General features: G+C 46.4%; 1 protein-coding gene across 3 annotated transcripts in view; it reads left to right on the top strand.

The window, feature by feature from the left end:
• The first annotated feature begins 190 nt into the window (after positions 1-190).
• The window catches only part of MANBAL (mannosidase beta like), a 27,246-nt gene continuing 4,339 nt past the window's right edge, over positions 191-23,097 (top strand). The window contains exons 1-3 of one of the 3 annotated variants that reach the window (XM_049650825.1): positions 202-229; positions 6,075-6,160; positions 10,740-10,952. In XM_049650825.1, the coding sequence (XP_049506782.1) occupies positions 10,803-10,952 (150 nt within the window). In that variant the 5' untranslated portion in view covers positions 202-229; positions 6,075-6,160; positions 10,740-10,802. Of the gene's footprint in view, positions 230-4,170; positions 6,161-10,739; positions 10,953-11,936; positions 12,024-23,097 lie in introns of those variants that run through there. The other 2 variants (XM_049650826.1, XM_049650824.1) reach the window with 2 other exon arrangements.

Below are 23,097 nucleotides of genomic sequence, written 5' to 3'. Positions count from 1 at the left end.
TCTGTAAACATCTGCTGAAATGGGCCGAGGACAAACGGGCTTAGTGAACCGAGGACGTCTGTACCGCGCTTCCCCAGGGCTCTCCCTTGGGATCAAACCCACAAAGTGGGGACAAAGACCGGAACCCCAGCAGCGCGGGCGGAGCGGAGCCCGCCGGTTGCTCCACGCGTCACTTCCGGGATCCGCCGCGGGGAACCACTTCCGGGGGAGCGGCCCGGCGGCGCGGGAGGTAAGTGCGGCGGCGCGGCGGCCGGGCTCGGGCTTCGGGGCGGGGCGGAGTCGCCGGGGTGGCGGGAACGTTGAGGGGGTTGGACTCCGGCGCCCGCGGCCCTGCTGCTCCCGGCGGCGGCGCTGCTCCGCCGGTCCCGGGCACGCTCGGCGCGCGGCGAGAATAACTTCCCGGGGCGCCCCTCAGGAAGTTGCTTGCAGAGGGGAGTTTGAGTCCCTGGGAGATGGACGGCCTCGCCTCTGCCGCCGCGAGCGTTGTTCCGAGCCCGGGCCAGACCCCAGCGCTCGCTGCCGGGACCTGGCCTTTCCTTCCATCCGTGGAGCATGGGAGGCGCTCGGGCGCCGGAATCAGTCCGGCCAGAATTCGACCAATGAGTGGGCCCCATATTGCTGTGTGTTGCCCCTCTGGTCCTCAGTTTCCTTCTCTGTAAAATGGGCGCATAGCTTGATCTGAGAATTAAATGAGATGGCGAGTGCAGAGCGCTTAGTAGGTGCACAGTGCGTGTTTGTTGGGTGAATTCTTTTAAAAATTTATTTATTTATTTTAAATAATCTCTACACCCAACCTGGGGCTGGAACTCACCACCGCGAGATCAAGAGCCCCTGCTCTTCCGACTGAGCCAGGCAGGCGCCCTGAGAATTGCCCCTGTTCTTAAGATCTTACATTAGGGTAGTGCATGTGTCATAATGAACCAATATTGCTAAGTTAGTGTTAACTAAAGTCCATGCTTTATTCACAGTTGCTCAGTTTCCGCCTAATGTCCTTTTTCTGGATCCTATCCAGGATACTCTATTATGTTTAGTAGTCACGTCTGCTTGTCTCCTCTTGGCTGTGATAGTTTCCCAGACTTCCTTGACAGCTTGACAGTTTTGAGTATTACTGGTCGGATATTTTGTACAGTGATCCTCAGCTGAGGTTTGTCTGATGTTTTTCTCAGGACTAAATTGAAGTTATGGGGTTTGGGGAGGAAAACCACAGAGGTAAAGTGCCATTCTCATGACATCATATCAAGGGTACATACTATCAATATAAACGATCACTGTTGGTGTTAACCTGGATCACTAGCTTGAGGCAGTCAGGTTTTTCCAGTAAAATTACTCCCCTTCCTTCCCTCTTCCATATTGTACTCTTGGAAGAAAGTCATTACATGGAACCCGTACTTGAGTGTGGAATCATGCTTCACGCTTAAAGTCAGATAAATCTACGTAAATTATTTGGAATTCTCCATAGGAAATTTGTCAACTCTGCCCTATTTATTTATTAACTTATTCAGTTTATATCAGTGTGGTCTCCTATGTATTTTCATACTTTGGATTATAATCCAGTGCTGCTCTATTTTATTGCTCAGATTGTCCCAGCTTCGGCGGTTGGGCACTCCTTTATCCCTTTGAGGTACCCCGGCACGTGTGTTTTTTGTTTTGTTTTGTGAACACCTTCTGTTCCAGGTTCATCTTGTACATTTCGTGCCTCAGTCCCAGAATTAACCATTTCCCCAAGGAGCGTGGTTCCTTTTATTGGAGAAAGTATTAAATGCCAAGACCTCGCCGCTAGGTGTGATCATTACGCCCATGTTTCCAGGCCTTCGGTGCAAGAGACAGATGTGTGTGTACTAACTTGTATATATACACGCATATCTATAAATATTTCTCTGTGGAGTCACCTGTATCTATATTAAGCTAAATATGGGTTCATACTGATATCTGCAAATCTCATCCATTCCACGTGGATCATTCTAGCCTCCTCCTCTGGCTTATCTGTGACTAATCTTAGCTCCCACCATCTACCATCCATTTACCCAATTCAGTTTCAGTATACACATGTAATGGTTTCAGAATTGTTAACCTCTATCCCCTTTGGGAAATAATGTTACCAACTAGAGTTGTACAAGTGCAATTCCTTTTATCTTTAGTCCCACGGACTCCACTCATTTCCAAAGTTACTGAGGTCAACACCTGATTCCCCCTGCCCTTTCAGTGAAGTTGTTTAATACATTTGTCAAACATTTCTTTTTTTAAAAAATATTTATATATATATATATAAATATTAAAAAAAGATATATATATAAAAAATATATATATATATATATATATATATTTTTTTTTTTTGAGAGAGAGACAGAATGCGAGCAGGGGAGGGGCAGAGAGAGAGGGAGACACAGAATCCAAAGCAGGCTCCAGGCTCCAAGCTGTCAGCACAGAGCCCGACGCGGGGCTCAAACTCCCAAACCGCGAGATCATGACCTGAGCCGAAGTCAGATGCTTAACTGACTGAGCCACCCAGGTGCTCCATACATTTGTAAAACATTTCAGTTCAGAATGTCACATTTTGTGTTCCCTACTGGGATACCTTGACCTCCTAAGTGATTTTTTTTAAACATTTGCATCCATTAAAGTTTACTCATTGTGCTGTACAGTTCTATGCATGTTGACAAATCCTTAATGTCGTGTATTCACCATTACAGTATCATACAGAATAGCTTCACCTTCAGGGATTATTTTTAACTTCTTTCAGATTTCACCTCAGCAAAGCCAGTAGCTCTCTCTTCAAAATATGTCCATAACCCCAGAATTTACCATCTCCACTTCGACAACCGGGTGCAAGCAGGTCTTTTTTTTTGACTGTTACAGCAGCCTCCTAAGTGGTCTCCGTGTTTCTTTTCCACTCTTACCCCTCTGCAGTCTGTTGTTCTCAACACAGCAGCCAGAGGGACCATTTTAAAATAAGTCAGACCTTATCATCTTCTTTGCTAAGTAGCTTCGAGAGGCTCCCCTTTTATTAAGGGGAGAAGCCAAAGGTCTTATAATGGCCTGCTAGCCCTACACAGCTTGCTCGCTCAACTGTTCTCCTGGATCATCAAGTTCATTCCTGACTCAGGACCTTATCCTCCAACCTGGGGTAGTCCAGCAGACATTTAAATGACTCATTCCTGTTTTTTTTTTTTTTTTTTTTTTTTTTTTTTTTGCCTCTGCTGAAATGTCACCTTCTCAGAGAGGTCCTTCCCTCACCGCCTCATATAAAATAGCACTCCCTCTATATTTTCTCCTAATACCTTTGACATTGTATTAGGTGTGTGTGTGTGTGTGTGTGTGTGTGTGTGTGTGTGTGTGTGTGTGATTGGATGAAGTCATTTCATTTGGATGAAAACTCCCTGGCAGGAGTCAGAATAATATCGACACATAATAGGCGCTGAATAAATATGTATCCAATGAACGGCTATCTGAGACCACTAGAGTCTGGCATTCAGGGATGAGCCTCAAGGGTTCTAGTAGCTTATGAAATTATTTGCCATGTTTGGTAATAGATGAGTAAGTAGTTTTTATTAAATTCTGGTAGGGGTAAGAGATTTCCACAACGTGTGAAAACCTCTGCTCTTAAAGTGACTCTGGCTAGAGTCACCGGAGGATAGTCAGCTCTGCCCTGACTCACTGGGAAAGCCTAAGCAGGCCCCAGGCTTCTCAACTCCTACTTCTCATTGTTAAATGAGGCATTTGGTTGAGGCATCTGCTCTTGCTTTCATGGTGAGAGACAGGCATAGGCATCGTCATTTACGAAATATTTGAGTCAGGTCCGGACCAGGGCCTTATAGTGAGCAAGTGAAAAACGTTAAGACTCCAGACTCCTGACTTCTCAGGTAACAAGCAATAGGTTTTGAATTTTGGCCTAGAGCACACATACTTGGATGTAAATGGCTACAACTGAAATAAAGCTTCAGGATACAATATTGATCCTTACTAATACGGTATTTTCTGTTGTTATTTATTTAATTAAAGTGCTAGCTAATGAAGGGAAAGGGAAAAAGTGCTGGATACAGCCCCTAAGTGGTTTCCATAGCTCACCTAATGGGTCACAGCCTGCAGCTGGAAAGCCGTCGACCTGGTGGGGAAAGCTCAGGCCCTGGAGGAGCCAGCCAGTTTGAACCCTGACTTTACCACTCATCCACCAAGTAATCCCTGGGCAGGCCATGTAACCTCTTCAAGCCTCAGTTTCCTCATCCTCATCAGCAGTAATACCCACCTCCCCACTGGTTGGGAAGTGAATGAGATATTGACTGGGAAGTGTCGTGCGTATCCGGCAAGTGATTCGCTCCTTGCTGTTGCTGCTACCGTAACAGTGGCCCGGGGAACCACTGGGCACCAGGCAGCCTGAGGGCAGCCGCCTCCCGCTTGAGATGTGAAGGATGAGTAGGACTCCTGTGACTTCTGTACTCAGGAAAGGAAGACCCAGAGTACTGGCAGGAAGGCCGGGAAGTCAAGCACAGGGGTGCAGAGAAAGCTAGGGAAGTGTTCTAAAGCATACACTATATGTGTAGAGCGTTTGATGTTTCCCAGGACCCTTTTACAGCCACCCTCCCGCGACACCTGTGCTGTCCAGTATAGGAGTCCTCACTTGAACAGCAGCGATTTACATTTTCCTAGTCTCTTCTGATCTCTGGCCGGTGAAATCACTTTATACGTGGTCACGGCCGCAGGGTTTATATAATTGTTTTCTTTTTTCAGCTCATGTTATTCTCCAAGACTTTATGCTGGCCTGATACGTGTTGTTTATATTTGCCATTGTAGTGAAGGGGGACTGTGCCGGGATGCGCCCTAATCGGGTTAACTGCTTTACTGTTGGACATTTTGGTTGCTTCCTGTTTTGCAGCATAATGAATAGCATTGCCATGAACTTTTTTGTACCTGAAGCCTTTTTTCTTGGTTTGAATTGTTTCCTTGCTGTAAATTCTAGGAAGTGAGTTATTCAGTCAAAGGATATAATCACTTCTATGGCTCTTGTTATAGGTTGTCTTACTGCCATTAAAAAAAAAAAAGAATCCTAAATGCATTATAGCTCAGAATAGAGATGATTGTCATTTGGCTCCTGAGAACATCGAGTCCCCAGGAGGTCAAGAGATGGGCCCAAAGTGTAGCTAATTGCTGATAGAGTCTGGCTTTTTGCCTCTGGTTTTTGCCTCCACCCCCAGGCCCCATCTTTTTATGATATTCCAAATATTCATTAACAGTGTTGCTGTTAAGCATAGTTCATCTAAGTATCGATAAGTTCAATAGGCTTGTTACAGCTTTGGGACCAAGGGCATTTTTAAAAATGTATACTTTATGAGCTGCCACTGTGAAGGAATGTGAGCTTTTTCTTACACCTTGGTGTTCACGTGGTGGTGCCCTGGCAGAGCTGCGTGTTTCCTCCAGAGAAGCTGTTCTCGTGGCCACCCTGGAATTCACTTCGGGGCCAGTTCATGAGCCACCCCAAACAAGCTGCCTGGTGTCTGAGCGGCATACCTTGTATTTGACCAAAAATGGTATTCCTGAGCTCGAGGCCCCACCTGATTCACCACACTTGGATCCAGATGAGGTTGGGTTCTTTCCAGAAGTCAAATCCTTCCTGGGAGGAGGAAGATCTGCCAGCTCTGAGGATTTTTTTTTTTTTTTTTTTAAAGAGGGGCCTTGGGCTTTGAAGGCAGCTCCCAAAGAGAGAAGTGATGGGAGAGTGGCCACCCTGTTGGCTCAGGCACGTGACCTTCCTGTGTGTGCAGGACAGTGTGAATTTGCATAGGTCCCACTCTGTTTACTGAGAAGGTGGTTTTGTCATCCTTTAGTCACTCCCTGGCATTGGGACAGTCGTGCAAAGCAGTGATGCGGCAGAGCCAAAGTGGAGGAAGGTCTTAGAACCTTTTCTTCAGCCCGGAGCAGAACGTTTTCTTTAGCCCGGAGCTATGCCACAGGAACACAGTGCAGGCCACTTTGGGTCATTTTACATTTTCTAGTAGCTACATTTAAACAGTAAAAACAGGGGCACCTGGGTGGCTTAGTCCCCTAAAGTGTCCAAGTCTTGACTCTTGATTTCCATTCAGGTTTTCATCTCAGGGTCATGAGTTCAAGCCCCATGCCAGGCTCCCTGCTGGGTGTGAAGCCTACTTAAAAAAGTAAAAAGAAAAAGGTAAAAAAAAATTTTATTGTGGTAAAATATATATATAACATAAAATTTACCATTTTAACCTTTTTTCTTTCATTTTAACCATTTTAAATTATTTTTTATTAAACAGGTTTTTTTTAATGCTTGTTTGTGTGTGTGTGTGTGTGTGTGTGTGAGAGAGAGAGAGAGAGAGAGAGAGAAAGAAAGAGAGAGGAGACAGCATGAGCAGGGGAGGGGCAGAGAGGGAGGGAGACACAGAATCCAAAGCAGGCCCCAGGCTCTGAGCTGTCAGCACAGAGCCCGACGCGGGGCTCGAACTTGTGAACTGTGAGATCATGACCTTAGCAGAAGTTGGACGCTCAACCAACTGAGCCACCCAACGCCCCTCATTTTAACCATTTTTAACTATATAGTTCAGTAGCATTCACAGTGGTGTCTAACCATCATCACGATCTATTTCCAGAACTTTTTCATCATCCCAAACCGAAACTCTATCCATTAAACAATAACTCCCCATTCCTCCTCCCCCCAGCTCCTGCTAACCTATAGTCTAGTTTCTGTCTCTAGGCTTTGCCTCTAGAATTTGTGTCTGTCTCTAGAATTTGCCTATTCTAGGTACCTTTTAAGAGTAGAATCATACAACATTTGTCCTTTTGTGTCTGGCTTGTTTCACTTAGTATCATGCTTCATGTTTTCAAGCTTCATCCATGTTATAGCGTGTATCGGAATTTCACTCCTTTTAATAGTTGAATAGTGTTCCTTTGTATGTATGTACCTCGTTTTGTTTATCCATTCATCTGTTGATAGGCTCTTGGTTGTTTCCATCTTCTGGCTGTTGTGAATGCAGCTGTGAACACTGGTGTACAAGTATCAGTTTGGGCTCCTGCTTTCAGTTATTTTGGGCATATACCGGGGAGTGCAGTTGCTGGATCATATGGTAATTCTTTTTTTTTTTTTTTAAGTTTATTTATTTTGGGGGAGAGCGCGAGCGAGTGTGCAGGAGCGAGCCCACGTGAGCAGGGGAGGGACAGAGAGAGAAGGAGAGAGAGAATCCTGAGCAGGCTCCGAGTGTCAGCACAGAGCCTGACATGGGGCTTGAGCCCATGAACTGTGAGGTCATGACTTGAGCAGAAATCAAGAGTTGGATGCTTAACTGGTTGAGCCACCTAGGCACCCCTTCATGTGGTAGTTCTAGGTTTAACTTTTTGAGAAGCAACCAAACTGTTTTCTAGTTTCTATTTTCACTCTAGTATAATTTCACTCTAGTTTGTATTTTGATAGTGTTCTTTGATGCACCAATTTTTAAATTCTGATGAAGTCCAATTTATTTTTTATTTTGTTGCCTGTGCTTTGGGTGTCACATCAAAGAAATCATTGCCAAGTCCAGTTTCATGAAGATTTTCCCCTACGTTTTCTTGTAAGAGTTTCATAGTTTTGGCTCTCAAGTTTAGATCTTTGATTCTTTTTTTTTTTTTTTTAAGGTCCTTTTTTTTTTTTGGGGGGGGAAAGAGGGGGGGGGCAGGGGGGGGGGGGGGGGGGGCGGAGAGAATCCCAAGCAGGCTCCATGCTGTCAGCACAAAGCCTGATGAGGGGCTCAATCCCACAAACTGTGAGACCATGACATGAGCCGAAATCAAGAATCGGACGCTTAACTCACTGAGCCACCCAGGTGCCCCATATCTTTGGCTCATTTTTTAGTTCGTTTTTGTATATGGTATAAGATTCTGGCCTCATTATTTTGCATGTTGCTATGCAGTTTTCCCAGCACCATGTGTGGAAAAGACTGTTCTTCCCCATTGAGTGGTGTTGGCGCCCTTGTTTGAAAATCAGTTGACTACACGTGAGGATGTATTTCTCAGCTGCCTATTCCGTTAGTCTATATCCTTATCCCAGTGCCTGTTTTGCTTACTGTGGCTGTCTAGTAAGTTTTAAACTCAGAAAGTAAATCCTCCAATTTTGTTCTTTTTCAAGGTCAGGTGAAAATAATACAACTTAATCCAGTATATCATTTCAACATGTAATCAATATAAAAATCTCGTTAATGAGGTATTTTACATTTTTATGTTCCTGCTAGCTCCTAAATTGAGTATATATTTAACAGCCCTCTCAGTTTGGATCGGCTCTGTTTCAGCTCTCAGTAACCACATGTGGCTCATGACCACCATATTGGACAGCTCAATTTTAGCAGGAAATAGCATTGTGGCACAGATCTCTGAAAATGCAGAGGGCTTTGGAGTCAGGTGGGCCTGGTTCCAAAGTAAGTTTGCCCCTTTCTCATTGGGGTGGGCAGGAGGAAGACGCTGTTAGGTGCCGTGGTCGAGAGGAAACAGTTCAGTCATACCAGGGTAAGAGGATGGCAATAAGGAGGGCATGCTGGAGAGGTGACCCTTGAGCTCAGCCTTGGAGGTACAGTGGGGGCTTCACCATGCAGTCAGCACAGAAAAGGGCATTCTTGGCAGAGTGTGCAGCCTGGGCAGAGGCCCAGGATTTTGTTTTTATTTTTATTTTTGAGACAGAGAGACAGAGCATGAGCAGGGGAGGGCAGAGAGGGAGGGAGACACAGAATCCAAAGCAGGCTCCAGGCTCTGAGCTATCGGCACAGAGCCTTACGCGGGGCTCGAACTCACAGACTGTGAGATCATGACCTGAGCTGAAGTCGGACGCTTAACTGACTGAGCCACCCAGGCGCCCCAAGAGGCCCAGGATTTTGAAAGAGCCCGGGCTCTTGGAGAACTACAGGCAGTTCTTTCGGCTTGACCAGGGTATTAGGAGTGGGGTCCCTGCTGAAAGCAGAAGCTGGCTGGGGCTGGACCTGTCACCACTGGCCACCACCATGCCCCCTGTCATTCATGTCCCCAGCATCTCTTATTTGGGTTACTGGCAGTAGCCTTCTCACTGGCCTCCTGTGTCTACTCTGTACCCCCTCATCCCACCACTTAAAATGTAAGACATTCGGGGTGCCTGGGTGGCTCAGTTGATTAAGCATCTGACTCTTGTGGCTCAGGTCATGATCTCACGGTTCGTGAGTTTGAGCCCCATGTCTGGCTTTGCGCTCTGGAGCCTGCTTGGGATTCTCTCTCTCTCTCTCTCTCTCTCTCTCTGCTCCTCTCCCACTCTCTCAATAAATAAGCGTTTTTTAAAAAGTTAAAAAAAATAAAAAATAAAATGTAAGTCACTCTAGGGGAGAGTGGGGAGGTTCCTCAAAAAACTAAAAATAAAAGTGCCCTACTGCCTAGCAATTGCAGTATTAGGTATTTACCCACAGGATACAAAAATACAGATTTGAAGGAGTATGCACAACTCAATGTTTATAGTAGCATTATCAACAATAGCCAAACTATGGAGAGAGCCCAAGTGTCCTTCGACTGATGAGCGGATAAAGAAGATGTAGTGTATATACATAATGGAATATTACTCAGCCATCCAAAAGAATGAAATCTTGCCATTTATGATGTGGATGGAGCTAGAATGTATAATGTTAAGCAAAATAAGATAGCATACTTTTTCAATCAGAGAAAGATACCATATGATTTCACTCATGTGGAATTTAAGAAACCAAACAGATGAACATATGGGAAGATGGGGGGAAGGAGAGAGTAAAACAAACTACAAGAGACTCTTAACTATAGAGAACAAACTGAGGAGGGTTGATGGAGGGAGGTGGGTGGGAGATGGGCTAGATGGGTGGTGGGTACTAAGGAGGGCACTTGTGATGAGCACTGGGTGTTGTATGTAAGTGATGAATCACTGAATTCTACACCTGTAACCAATATTACACTGTATGTTAACTAAAATTTAAATTTAAAAAATATGTATATATATAAAAATGTAAGTCGGATCATGTCACTTGTCTGCTCAGAACCCTTCAGTGGCTTCAGTCAGCTCGGAAGTGTCAGGGTCCTAGTGGGTCAGCCTACACTCCTCTCTGATCTTTCTTCCTTCCCGAGCATTCTTCTCTGACATTTTGGACTCATTTCCCTACCCCAGGGCCTCGACACTTGCCTTTCTCTCTGCCTGGATATGCTTCTCTCATGCGTTCCAGTGGTTTGCTTACACTTCGTGTCTCTGCCACTCGATTCCTGTCTCTTTCAGAGCCCTTCTTGTCTGTCACCCTGTGCAAATTAAAATAGTACCCTCAAGTTTTGTTCAAACCAGTTGTCACTAGCTGACGTAGCATGTCTGGATGCATTGCCTGCCTGTGCCCTGAGATGTAGGCCCCAAGAGAACAGGGATTTGTCTCTTTTGCCCTCTGTTCAGTACTTGGTGTTCAGTAAGTGTTTGTTGAATGGATAATTGGATGAATAAGTGAATGAATGAACAAAACCTGAAACATAGCTGGCCTTCAAACGTATGTTGATTAGAGATTTGTGTTGAAGTGTTTGCATTTACTTATTTATTTTCTCTAACTTGGAAAAATTTCAGACCCACAAAAAAGTTGAAAGAATAGTCCAACGACTATCCATATGTATTCTACTTAGATTCAAGAATTGTGAGCATTTCACTATAATCGCTTTATGTATTCTTGCAAGTTTGTGTGTGTTTGTGCAAGTGGAACTATTTAAAAGTCAGTTGTAGAAACATGACACTTAACCTTTGTGTTTAGAAGTTGGCTCTGGAGGGTGGTGAGTCAGAGGAGACCGACCGAAGGCAGCAGGCGGCTGAGGTCATGGCCTCCGACCTGGACTTCTCACCCCCTGAGGTGCCCGAGCCTACTTTCCTGGAGAACCTGCTACGGTACGGACTCTTCTTGGGAGCCATCTTCCAGCTCATCTGTGTGCTGGCCATCATCGTACCTGTTCCCAAGTCCCACGAGGTGGTGAGTTCTTCCCTGTGAGCCTCCACTCCTCAGACGGGGTTCTAGGTACTAAAAACAGCACAGCAGAGAAGATCAGTTGGGACGATGTCACATTCCCACCCAGTGGCCTCGAACCACGTGACCAGTATTTTATTTGTTCACATGTGTTAAGCACGTTTTTATTTAGTGCCTACTACATGTCATCCTGCTTCGAGATGTAGTATCTGTCTTCATGGAGCTTCTAATCCTTGAGAGGAGGGCAGATATGGAACAAGCGTGCATGTTGCCATAAGTCCAGGGCACTTGTGCCGGTGTGTATCAAGGGGAAGGACCTGATTTTACTGGGGCAGGGGCCCGCCTGTTGCCCCTCCCCCAGGGAGAGGGAATTGCATTTGCAAGGACTCTAGTTCAAGTAACTGAATGAAGGTAACTGTGGCCAGAGCACAGAGGGGTCATGATGAGAGGTGCAGCCAGAAGAGTGGGCAGGGCCCAGAAGGTTTTAAGTAGGAGACTGACATGATCAGATTGGCTTTTTGTGGTTTTGACATTTTCCTATAGATCTCTTTATCCTGTAGCCATTCACACTCCTTCTACTACCCTCTGTTTTCTCATGACATTGATCTGTTGGAGAAAGCAGGTCATTGTCATCTATGATATCCATATCCAGGATTTAGCTGATTGCCTCTGTGTGGTGTCATTTAACATGTTTCTCTGTTCCCCATACTTCCTATTAATTGGAAATTCAGTCTAGAGGCTTGAGTCAGCTCAGATCAGGTTATTTGCTAAGAACACCTCATAGCTGGTGCTGTGAACTTCCTGTTGTATGTCATCAATGGACATGTGTCTGGTTGTCACACATTTAGAGATTCTAGGATTGATCAGTGGATTCAGGTGGTGTTAGCTGATCCCTCTATTAAAAAATCCCCACCAGTCTTTCACCTAAGTCGTTTTAGCATCCCTCGGTGATCATTGCTAAGTTCCATTATTTCCTTCTGCTTTTACTAGCTGGAATTCTTCAGTGAAGAAGACCATTTCTTCATTGCCTGTATGGTTATTCTGAAATGCTATTCATAGTAAAGGCTGGATAAATTATTGCTTCTTTCCCTTTATAATTTTCAGAGCAGTAAGTTTGGACTCCAGCAGCCTCCAATCTTGACCAATGAAACTTTGATTTTTATATCATTTTGAATATATATTTTTATACATTTGACATGTTTTTAGTTTTTTTAATTACAAAAATTTTTAATGTTTATTTTTGAGAGAGAAAGAGACGGAGCATGAGTGGGGGAGGGTCAGAGAGAGAGGGAGACACGGAATCCAAAGCAGGCTCCAGGCTCTAGGCTCTGAGCTGTCATCACAGGGCCCGATGCGGGGCTCGAACCCACGAACTGTGAGATCATGACCTGAGCCAAAGTCGGACACTTAACTGACTGAGCCACTCAGGTGCCCCTTTAGTTTTTGTTTTTTTTTTGTTCTGCATAGGGACATGTTTTTTTATTTTTGAGACAGAGGGAGACAGAGCATGAATGGGGGAGGGTCAGAGAGAGAGGGAGACACAGAATCTGAAACAGGCTCCAGGCTCTGAGCTGTCAGCACAGAGCCTGACGTGGGGCTCGAACTCACGGACCGCGAGATGGTGACCTGAGCTGAAGTCGGCCGCTTAACCGACTGAGCCACCCAGGCGCCCCACCCCTTTATTTAATGCTCAGATGGTCTCAATGGGAGCTTCATCAAGTTGTGTGAAATATTGTCTACCAGGGAAGTTCATTAGAGACTCATTGCCTAGGACTTAACAATATTGAGTGTAGGTTACATAAGCTGCTCTGCTTATGGACAAAATTCTAGACTTCCAGCAGGAAAGCAGGTATTCAGCATAAACCATATTGTTTGGTTTAGGTACAGTGAGTCACTCTTACCAGTTCTGGGAATTGTAGGAACCACCCAAAATCCAATTTCACTCGTGCCCTCCAAGGGCCAACCTTGCAAGTAGGCTTTTCTAAAGAAAGCAGGTTTTTTTTTTTTTTTATGTTGATTCTGTTCTGCACACTTATAATATATTTATTATAACTTAAAACTATATTGTTTTTTACTACTAACAGTAAGACTCAGAATGAAATTTAAGATTTTTCTGAGGTTCTATTTGGCCTTAGAATATGTCCCAGTAGGGATGTATGGTCAGAGTACTGTGTTTAGTAATTCTTTTTTTCATATAGTTATACTCCCATCCTCATCTGAATTTAGCTTAATTTGTTTCAGCTTGTTTTGAACTTTTATATGTTTTTCCTTTTTGATTTAATTAACAGATATAAAATGTGTATGTACACCATTTTCCCACATCAAAATGATACAAGATAAAATTGTCTTCAGAAACAGAAGTCTCCTTTAATATCAATATCCTCTACCCTATTCTCTTCCTCCCTCCATAGGTAACCATTTTTATTATTTTTTTAAATTAAAAAAAAAAGTTTATTGGGGTGCCTGGGTGGCTCAGTCAGTCAAGCATCCGACTCTTGATTTCGGCTCAGGTCATGATCTCACCGTTTTTGAGTTCGAGCCTTACATCGGGCTGTATGCCAATAGCATGGGGTCTTGGGATTCTCTCTCTTCCTCCCCCCCCCCATAAATAAATAAGCATTTTTAATAAATAAATATTTATTTATTTTGAGAGAGTGAGCACGTGTGCATGTGTGCACACAAGTTGGAGAGGGGCAGAGAGAGAGGGGGAGAGTGAGAATCCCAAGCAGGCTCTGTGTTCAGTGAGGAGCCTGATGTAGGGCTTGATCTGACTGCAAGATCATCACCTGAGCCAATATTAAGAGTTGGACACTTAACCAACTGAGCCACCCGGGCACCCCCATTTTTATTATTTTGATTTATTCTTTTGTTTCTTTTTGGAAACATAAGCAAATGTGTATATGTGTGTGTGTGATGTGTATGTACATATGTACATATATAAATATTCTCCCCTTTGACACGTAAAAGATAGCATACTATTAAATACAGCTTCACATGTTTCTTTTTTCGCTAAACAACATACAAGATATTCTGGAGATCAATTTTTCTTGATGACTCTGTCCCAGAGATCCTGCTCACGTAGCTGGGAGAGTCATAGCCATTTACTGATGCAGTGGGGAGCCCTGGCAAAGGAGCCACTTGGGGTGTAGCTGGGGAAAGAGCGTGCTGAGTTCACTTTTAAACAGGTGCCTTTGGAGCGCCTGGGTGGCTCAGTCGGCTAAGCATCCGACTTCGGCTCAGGTCATGATCTCCCAGTTCGTGAGTTCGAGCCCCGCGTCGGGCTCTGGGCTGACAGCTCGGAGCCTGGAGCCTGCTTCAAATTCTATGTCTCCCTCTCTCTCTGCTCCTCCCCTGCTCACGCTCGGTCTCTCTATCCTTCAAAAATAAATAAAAACATTAAAAAAAAATAAAATTTTAAACAGGTGCCTTTAAGATATCCAGGTGGTTCGGGGGCACCTAGGTGGCTCAGTTGGTTGAGCTCCTGACTTTGGATGGGGTCACAATCTCGCGGTTTGTGGGTTCGAGCCCCACATCAGGCTCACTGCTATCAGTGCAGAGCCTGCTTCAGATTTTCTGTCCCCCTCTCTCTCTGCCTCTGTCTCTCTCTCTCTCTCTCCGTCTCTCTCTCTTTCTCTCAAAAATAAACATTAAAAAAGAAAAGATGGCCAACTAATCTTTGACAAAGCAGGAAAGAATAGTCAATGGAATAAAGACAGTCTCTTCAGCAAGTGGTGCTGGGAAAACTGGACAGCGACATGCAGAAGAATGAACCTGGACCACTCTCTTACACCATACACAAAAATAAACTCAAAATGGATGAAAGACCTAAGTGTAAGACAGGGAGCCATCAAAATCCTCGAGGAAAAAGCAGGCAACAATCTCTTTGACCTTGGCTGCAGCAAATTCTTACTTGACATGTCTCCGGAGGCAAGGGAAACAAAAGTGAAAATGAACTGTTGAGACCTCATCAAAATAAAAAGCTTCTGCACAGCGAAGGAAACAGTCAGCAAAACTAAAAGGCAACCAATGGAATGGGAGAAGATATTTGCAAACGACATCTCAGATAAAGGGTTAGTATCCAAAGTCTGTAACGAACTTACCAACTCAACACCCAAAAAACAAATAATCCAGTGAAGAAATGGGCAAAGACATGAATAGACACTTCTCCAAAGAAGACATCCAGATGGCCAACTGACACATGAAGAAATGGTCAACATCACTCATCATCAGGGAAATACAAATCAAAACCACAATGAGATACCACCTGACACCTGTCAGAATGGCTCACATTAACAACTCAGGCAACAACAGATGTTGATGAGGATGCAGAGAAACAGGAACCCTTTTGTATTGCTGGTGGGAATGCAAACTGGTGCAGCCACTCTGGAAAACAGTATGGAGGTTCCTCAAAAAATTAAAAGTAGAACTACTTTACGACCCAGCAATTGCACTACTAGGTATTTATCCAAGGGATACAGGTGTGCTGTTTCAAAGACACATGCACCCCCATGTTTATAGCAGCACTATCAACAATAGCCAAAGGATGGAAAGAGCCCAAATGTCCATCGACGGATGAATGGATAAAGATGTTGTATATATGTACATATACAATGGAGTATTGTTCGGCAATCAGAAAGAATGAAATCTTGCCATTTACAACTACGTGGATGGAACTGGAGGGTATTATGATGCTAAGCGAAATTAGTTGGAGAAAGAAATATCATATGACTTCATTCATATGAGGACTTTAAGATACAAAACAGATGAACATAAGGGAAGGGAAGCAAAAATAATACAACAACAGGAGGGGGACAAAACATAAGAGACTCTTAAATATGGAGAACTTGCTGGAGGGGTTGTGGGAGGGGGGATGAGCTAAATGAGTAAGGGGCATTAAGGAACCTACTCCTGAAATCATTGTTGCACTATATGCTAACTAATTTGGATGTAAACTTAAAAAATAAAATAAAAAAAGAAAGAAAAGATACCGGGTGGCTCTGCCAAGTATGCAGAAGGTCTCTAGCAGGAGGAGGGTCTGGGCTGAGTGTTCATCAACACGTGAGAGTCGAGATGTACTTGAAGTCGGGCGAGGACGCAGTTTCCGCGCTGAGAACATGGGCTGAGATGAGGAGAGGTCCAAGGCTACAGCTGCGACGATTTAGCATTTAAAGGGCAGGCGGGGGGAAGGCATAGCCAGTGAGGGCATTGAGAACTTTGGTGAACATGGACATGGGCCCGTGGCCTCCGGATGGTTCTGTCCATCTCTGTTTCTTATTCTGGTATTTGGAGAAGGAGGTCACGATTGGAGTGTTTCCACCCACAATTGTATCACACTCTAAAAGCGTAATCCCTGTGCTCTGGGGCTCTGTCCTCCCAGCCTCGGCATGCTATTGGCGATTATAAATAACAAACATTTTTACTGTCATTGGCCACTGATGAAGCCAATGCTAAGAGTCCCAAGGGAGGGAGGTGATGAATGTTTTTATTTTGTAGGCAGAGATGTAGAGTCAGAGGTGTGTGGCCTTTTGGAGAGCTGCTGCTCACCTCCTGTCATGTTCTTAGCCCTTCCAGGCTAGCCACAGAGGCCTGGGTCAGTTCAGCAAACAAGGGAAAAGGGGTGCCTTTTCCTCCTCTCTCTGCTGTCCTTAGCGGCGCAGTGGGTTGCGGTCTTTTGAGATGGGGAGTTGACAAAGGGCTCAGCAATATGCCTACTTCCCCACTCTGCTATTTAGAGGTTAATTTGGGACAACAGCTTCGTCTTTTAAAATATAAATAGAGTACATAACATCTCATTTTAATTTATCTTGCTGTTTAGAGCAGTAAGGCTCGCATAAGTGAACTGTCTTCATGACTGAAGCTTACTGTTTTAGTTTTTTAAAGCTTTTCAGTGGATCAGTAGCAACAAATAACAGTGCCAGTCATTAAACTTTTTATTGGTGCCTCAGGCCCCCAGTTATGCAGAGACTCTGCTGCTGGCTTTCCTCAGGGTGCCCCCATCAGGCAGCCTTCTCGGACTCCCCACGCTCCTAAATAGATAGAAGGGGACACGGCACTCTGCGCACAAGCCATCTCATGAAGGGAGGGTGGGCGCTGAGCCTGTGTTCAGGGATTGAGCCTGGCAGCTAGCTGGGATGTGGGATTTGGATGGGGATGGAGAAAAGAAGATTTTGCTTGGAGCCAGGGAGCTCAGGGAGAAAGGGTACCTGTGGAGTGAGAATAGCTGGTGGGGACCCCGGGCAGCCTGAGGGCAGGAGGGAAGTGGAGGGTGCCAGGAGGTGGGAGAGGGCAGAAGTGGGGGTGGGAGGACCCAGAGAACAATCTCACTCTTTTTGACGGTTTGCTTCGGGCAAAATCATCCCTCTCGCTTGGCCTATAGAAACAAGGTTTATTAGTGGCTTTTTGGGTCAGAAGATAATATTTTTGGCTCTAGATGATGGGAAAGCCTTTGAAAAGCGAAAGAATGTCTTTCCTGTTGTTCCAGTAAGCCGATTTTTTGCAACTAGTTTATGACTTCAGTACTTCAACACTTAGCAGATTATTTTGAAAGCTCTTTTGGGGGTAATCAGGGAAGAAAGAAGGAACGCATACGAATGCTTCCCACCCCACCCCCTTCCTTTTCATAGTGGGAGTAAGAACCAATTTGCAAAATCAAAACTGAAGTCCTTCCAGTCCTAAGCCAAATGAGAACTGTTCTCGTCAACACCTCATTAAACTAAGACCTGAGAAAATAAACATTTGTGTGAGAATGATTGAAGCCTGAGCCACACTTAATCCAAGCATTTTCTTGTAGGTTGGATTCTAAAGTATAAGATCGTAGATCCTTACACCGTTTCTCTCTAGTCCAGGCTGGCAGGTACATTTCATCTCTCATGCCATTCTGATTGATTTTGTGGTGGCCATAGTGAAAGGCTTCTGGGCTGCTTCTAGGCTCCAGGTAAAGCCTCATTGATGTCTGCTGTGAGTAAGGGCCTAGGGAGTCCTTGGGCTGGTCCACTACTTTCCATCTGTCTGCGCCTGCCTGGGGAGTTTTCAAAGGCCTGGACTTCCCCCATAGAGATTCTGATTCTGTTGTTCACCGTAGCCTGGATCAGTATTTTCTTGAAGTGTTCTGGTGATTCTATTATGCAGCCACTGGTCCAGTCTTTAGACGATTTCCCTGAAGCACAAACCAATTTTGGGAGGGTAGGAAGTGTTCGGTTCTACATGTGTTAAGATTGAAATAATAGCAAGACGTCCAAGTGGGAAAGAAACAGCCAGTGAGAAGTTGGGGATAGAGGCCTGGGAATTATTTTATCAATATGGCATTATTACTTGAAACCCTGGGAGTGTGTTGCTGAGCTTTTCAACAGAAATTAAGATTCAGAAAAGGCCTGAACCTGGGGCATTCCCAACCTGCTTGAAGTAGTTTCTGTGCAGTGTGGATATACTGAAAAGATGTACTGAAAAGACAGCGGGTGCTGTCCCAGAGCAGGGGTGCAGCTGGGCCTCTGGAAGGGGCGAGAACCAGGGACTCTGTCACTCACCATCTGCATCTCCTCTGTATCCCCTCCCTGTCCATCTCCTGTCTTTCATTTGTCTTACCAGGGCCCTGCTTCCTCTGCTCACTGTCCCTGTGGTGAGATGAAACATGGCCACTAACAGCTTCCAAAGTTTATGTCTTTCAGCTGCAACATCTGGAGGCTGCCTTCCTGCTTGGTCCCAGTTCCAGAATCCCCAGGGAAGGAACTGTGGGTGACCCAGCTTGGGACAGCTATGGCCAGTGTGGCGGGAGGGGAGGGTCCCGCCCCAGGAGGGACAGGGGTGCCGTGCAGACAAAGCTGGGGTCTCCGCTCCTGTCGCTGTCTCAGGAGAGACAGGGCAGAGCGGCGGGCAGAGGGGACTGTGGTCTCCCTGAAAACCACCGTGGTTCAAGGAGAGTACATGTACAACTCAGTCCCCATGGGGACCGCACAACAAGAACTCCTGAGCGACTGAGGAAAGGCTGCTCTCCTCCAGAGTTCGGCTTCAGTGGAGCAAAGTTCTTAACAGAGTTCCTGGGTCCCTGTGGGTCCCTGGATAGGCTTCAGAAGTTCACAGGGTCCCTGAAATTGTGAACAAAAATGTGCTAGATATCTTTATGCTCAGGCACATTTTCTGGGAAGACAGGCTATAGCTGTTCTCAGTTTGATGAGGTGGGAGCCAAATTCCAGGAGTTTAAGGAGCAGGTAGTGAGGAAATAAAGGTAGCACGCTCCTCTCCCCCTTCCCCAAAAGCCTGCTGGAACTTACTCCCAGCCTCTTTCGGATCAGTTTCTACACAGAATGTTGATCCAGTTAACCCTAAGCAAGTGGGTGTTGACTTTTGGTTCAGCGACTCACCTAGCAGATAGGAATGGTTCCTTTGGCAGTGAATCACAGACTCTCCTACTAGTTCGAACGCTGACTGTTCCCATCTCTTCATGTGTTGGGTTCACGTCTCCCCAGCCGGCTGCCAGCCCCTAGCCGGTACCTTCAACTCGCACTCTGCTGTCTTTGTGTGGATTGCCACAGTCTCTTCCTGCAGTAATGGGGACTCTGTGTTGAAAGTCAGAAACAGCTCCAGCAGTTTTTCCAGAAAGAAATTGTATTGGTTCTCAGAACTGGGAATTTCAAGGCACATCTGGGTTCAGAGGCTTGAAAGGTCTTCAGGGCTCTGTCTCCATCTCCTGGCTTTCCTGTGAGTGTTGGCCTCATTCTTAGGCACTCGTGACAAGTCAGGAAGGTGGCTGCAGCAGCCCCAGTCTGCATCCTTACTGCTTATGGTTTATAAGCAAGAGAAGCCATCTCTCTGCCTGTGCTCACTTTCCAGGTCTCATGGAAGTCCTCTGCCTGGCTCTGGCTTGGCCACGTGCTTGCACCTTGCCCCATCGATAGGAAGGGGCAGTGGGTACCATTTCTGGCCAGGCCACATTTAACTGGCCACAGGAGTGGCCACCGTGACTGAGAGTCCCCCTAGAACCGTATGGGATAGAGAAATGGCAGAGCCCCAGTGCAAAAGGGGGTGTTGGGCAGACAGAGACAACTGATGCCCAGCATTGTGATCCAGTGGAGAACTCACCAGAATTGATAGCAAGAGTGGTGGCTTTCAGTGTGATGCCCACGTAGACTTCACTGTCAGCCAGAAAGCTCTGCAGATTTGGAGCCCTAAAAACGAGGGAGCCTTCCCAGCTCTGGCCGTGGCCTGGAAGTTCAGGAGCCTGTTGGAAAATTCCGCCTGGGGTTGCCAGAGTAAATAATTAACTTGGGCAAGTGTATATTATACCTACTCTCAACACCTTAGGAGACAGGCTCGTAGAACTAACTTTGCACTTCTGCCCTGTATTTTTTTAAGCTTGGGAGCAGTTTGCAGTTGAATTGGGCAGCAGGGTGTTTTTTACTTAACGAGCCCTTCTGGAGAGATTGCTGTGTGGCGGGCAGGGTGACGGTATAAACATGGTCTCGAGATGGGTGCCGTCTCATGGGAGAGACAGCCGGACACAAAGGGCCACAGCCCAGCCGGTGGGACGGGCCTGCAGTCGTGCTGAATTGTGTCTGGAATGAGCTCCAAGGCTGTTCTCTGTAATCACAGTTCTTGCCTGCCAGGCACATCCTGGACACTCTGTCTTCGTGCGCCTTGTTGAGCCGCCACGGAAGGCCTCCCCCACGCCTTGTTTCGGCTAGTCCTCTCTCCCCCTCAAGACCAGTGCTAGTTCTACCCCTGCAAGGTCTTCTGGGGGGGGGGGCACCCCACCCAGGCCTGGGGCAAGAGACCAGGACCAACAGGAGCATCGGCACTGGGCACGCCCTTCATGTCCCTGAGCCTGTGTCCTGAGCTATAAAAGGAGGGCATGCAGACCCAACCCAGAGTTCTTGGGGATCCAGTGAGATAAGGTGCGTGAGGACCTGAGCACAGCACAGTGGTTTTCCTTCCCGGGACCACTTGAGAGGAGAGAGTGGTTTCAGCCCGTATGGAATGACATTCTGTCCTGATTTATCGGACTCAATCCACACTGAACTGTATAGTGGAAATCATAAAATCCTGAGTGCCTTCCCTGCTGGAAGGGATTTGATGCATTGTGGCACAGATTCGATTATTCGAATCTGATGAATAGCAGCAATTTTCTGGCCTCGTAAGCAGCTGTGGAACTGCTTCATTATTGATGAGGCCTGTGTCCACAGAGGACGGGTGCCTCCGCAGAGCCCGGAGCCACCTGGCGGGGGAGGTTTCCTGATCCTCCCGGTGGTGGTGGCCATGGCTGGCCATGGCGTGCTCGCTGAGGAGACTTAAAACTTGCCTCCGGTGAGGCCTAGAGTCCCCAGATTTAAAGGTGGGGCTGTAGTACCCGGAGTCTGCCTCGCTTGTACCAGCAACGTGCGTTTGAAGAGAAATTACGAGTCGGTCATTCATGCAGAGTCGTCCTTACTAGCTAAGAATTTGGAGCTACAGCTCTTTGTGGCTAGGACCCCAGAGTCTTATCATGTGCATAAGAGCTGCCTTTTCTTCCCTATAGCTTGGGGGGAAGGTGCCTGTGCCCCATTGGACCCGTCACCGAGACTCAGCCTCAGTTTCCCTTCTTGTCAAATGAGCTCACAGTGGCTGGCTCATTGGGGTGATGGAGGCTCAGTGAGCGGATGCTTGGTGCGCATCACTAAGCATGTTCTCTCTTCGTTACCCCGTGGTGCCTGGCACGGAACCTGCATCCATTGGGTGTGGATAGATAGGTGGGGGTGCGGGGAACCTAGGCAGAGCAGGAAAGGGAACAAAGCAGTGGGCGATACTGGCGGGCCGGCAGCCTGGGGTGACGGAGTGGGCTCTGTGAGGGGGTGTGCCGGGGGACAGGGCCGGCTCTGGAGTGGTGTGGGCCTGGAGGCCACAAGGAAGGTCTTGTAATTTGTCTCCTACAAAGAGGGAACCAGAAATATATTAAAGTGGAAAACAGACATGGTTGGGACTGTTGTTCTAGAATAGACTGAAAGCAGTGAGGTAGGTGGTGAGGAGAGCATGTGGGAGGCTGACACAGTGAGGGGGCAGACCGTGGGCTGTGACCTGGTGCAGCAGTGTGTGTCCAGGGGGGCCGGGTGGATTTGAGAGGTCCTCAGAACGTAGCGCGGGCAGGACCTGGGGCCGATGGGATGCGGGGGGCACGAGGGGGTGGCGAGAACTCAGAACTGGCTTGGAGGTTACTAGCTTGGGTAACTGGGTGGGTGACGATGCCAGAATCTTTGATGGGGAGGAGAGGAGGAGGTCTGGGGTGAGGAGGAGACAGATCATGCATCCAGATGACTCGATGACGGTAACATGTACATACGCCCACAGAGAGCTGCTTTCAGCTGTGGGAAACAGAGCCTGGTGCGGGGAGCACTAACCTGCCCTCCTGACTCCTGTGGGAACCTCAGTCACAAACAAGGGGTCCGAGTGACCCGTCAACAGAATCTGGAACAAGCCATTCTTGTCGTTCCACACGGCCACCTGTGGAACCTGTGGTTCCAGCCGCTACTAAATAGAGAATAGATTTCACAGTTGACTCTGGTTCTCAGTCTCCAGCCCTGAGGTCCCGAGGAAACCGGGGACAGATGATATCCTAGAGCCGACCGCACTTCACATGCTGGCACTGCTGCTCACCAAGTGACACCTTGGGCAAGTCACACGATCTGAGTGTTTCTTTCATCTGTACAATGGGACTCGTTATGGCACTTTGTGAGGCTAAAATAAGGTATGTACACACCATATAACCCAGGGCCCGGCCTCCTGTAAACAGTAGTATCAGCAGCCGTTGTGGCTGTTGTTGTTGTTATTATTACTGGTGACTATGTCTGGCCATGCTTCTGGGAATGTATGTTGGGTTTCAAAGCTGCTTATGTCCTCTGTGCCCATGGGAAAACTGAGACCCAGCACTAAACGTTATGTACATATATTTGTAAATATTTACTAAAGTTATCTCTATGCCCCAAGTGGGGCTTGAACTCAGCAACCCCGAGATCAAGAGTCACATGCTCTACTGACTGAACCAACCAGGAACCCTTAAGTGTGTTCTGTTTTCATGATGATAAACAAGAGTGAAGTCCCCATGGTTATGGGAGATCTTGCCTGATCTTCCATTTCTTCTTTTCTTTTCTTTTCTTTTCTTTTCTTTTCTTTTCTTTTCTTTTCTTTT

Source organism: Panthera uncia (assembly GCF_023721935.1).
Source record: "Panthera uncia isolate 11264 chromosome A3 unlocalized genomic scaffold, Puncia_PCG_1.0 HiC_scaffold_11, whole genome shotgun sequence".
NCBI lineage: Eukaryota > Metazoa > Chordata > Mammalia > Carnivora > Felidae > Panthera > Panthera uncia.
This window is presented reverse-complemented; position numbering and strand designations above follow the sequence as displayed.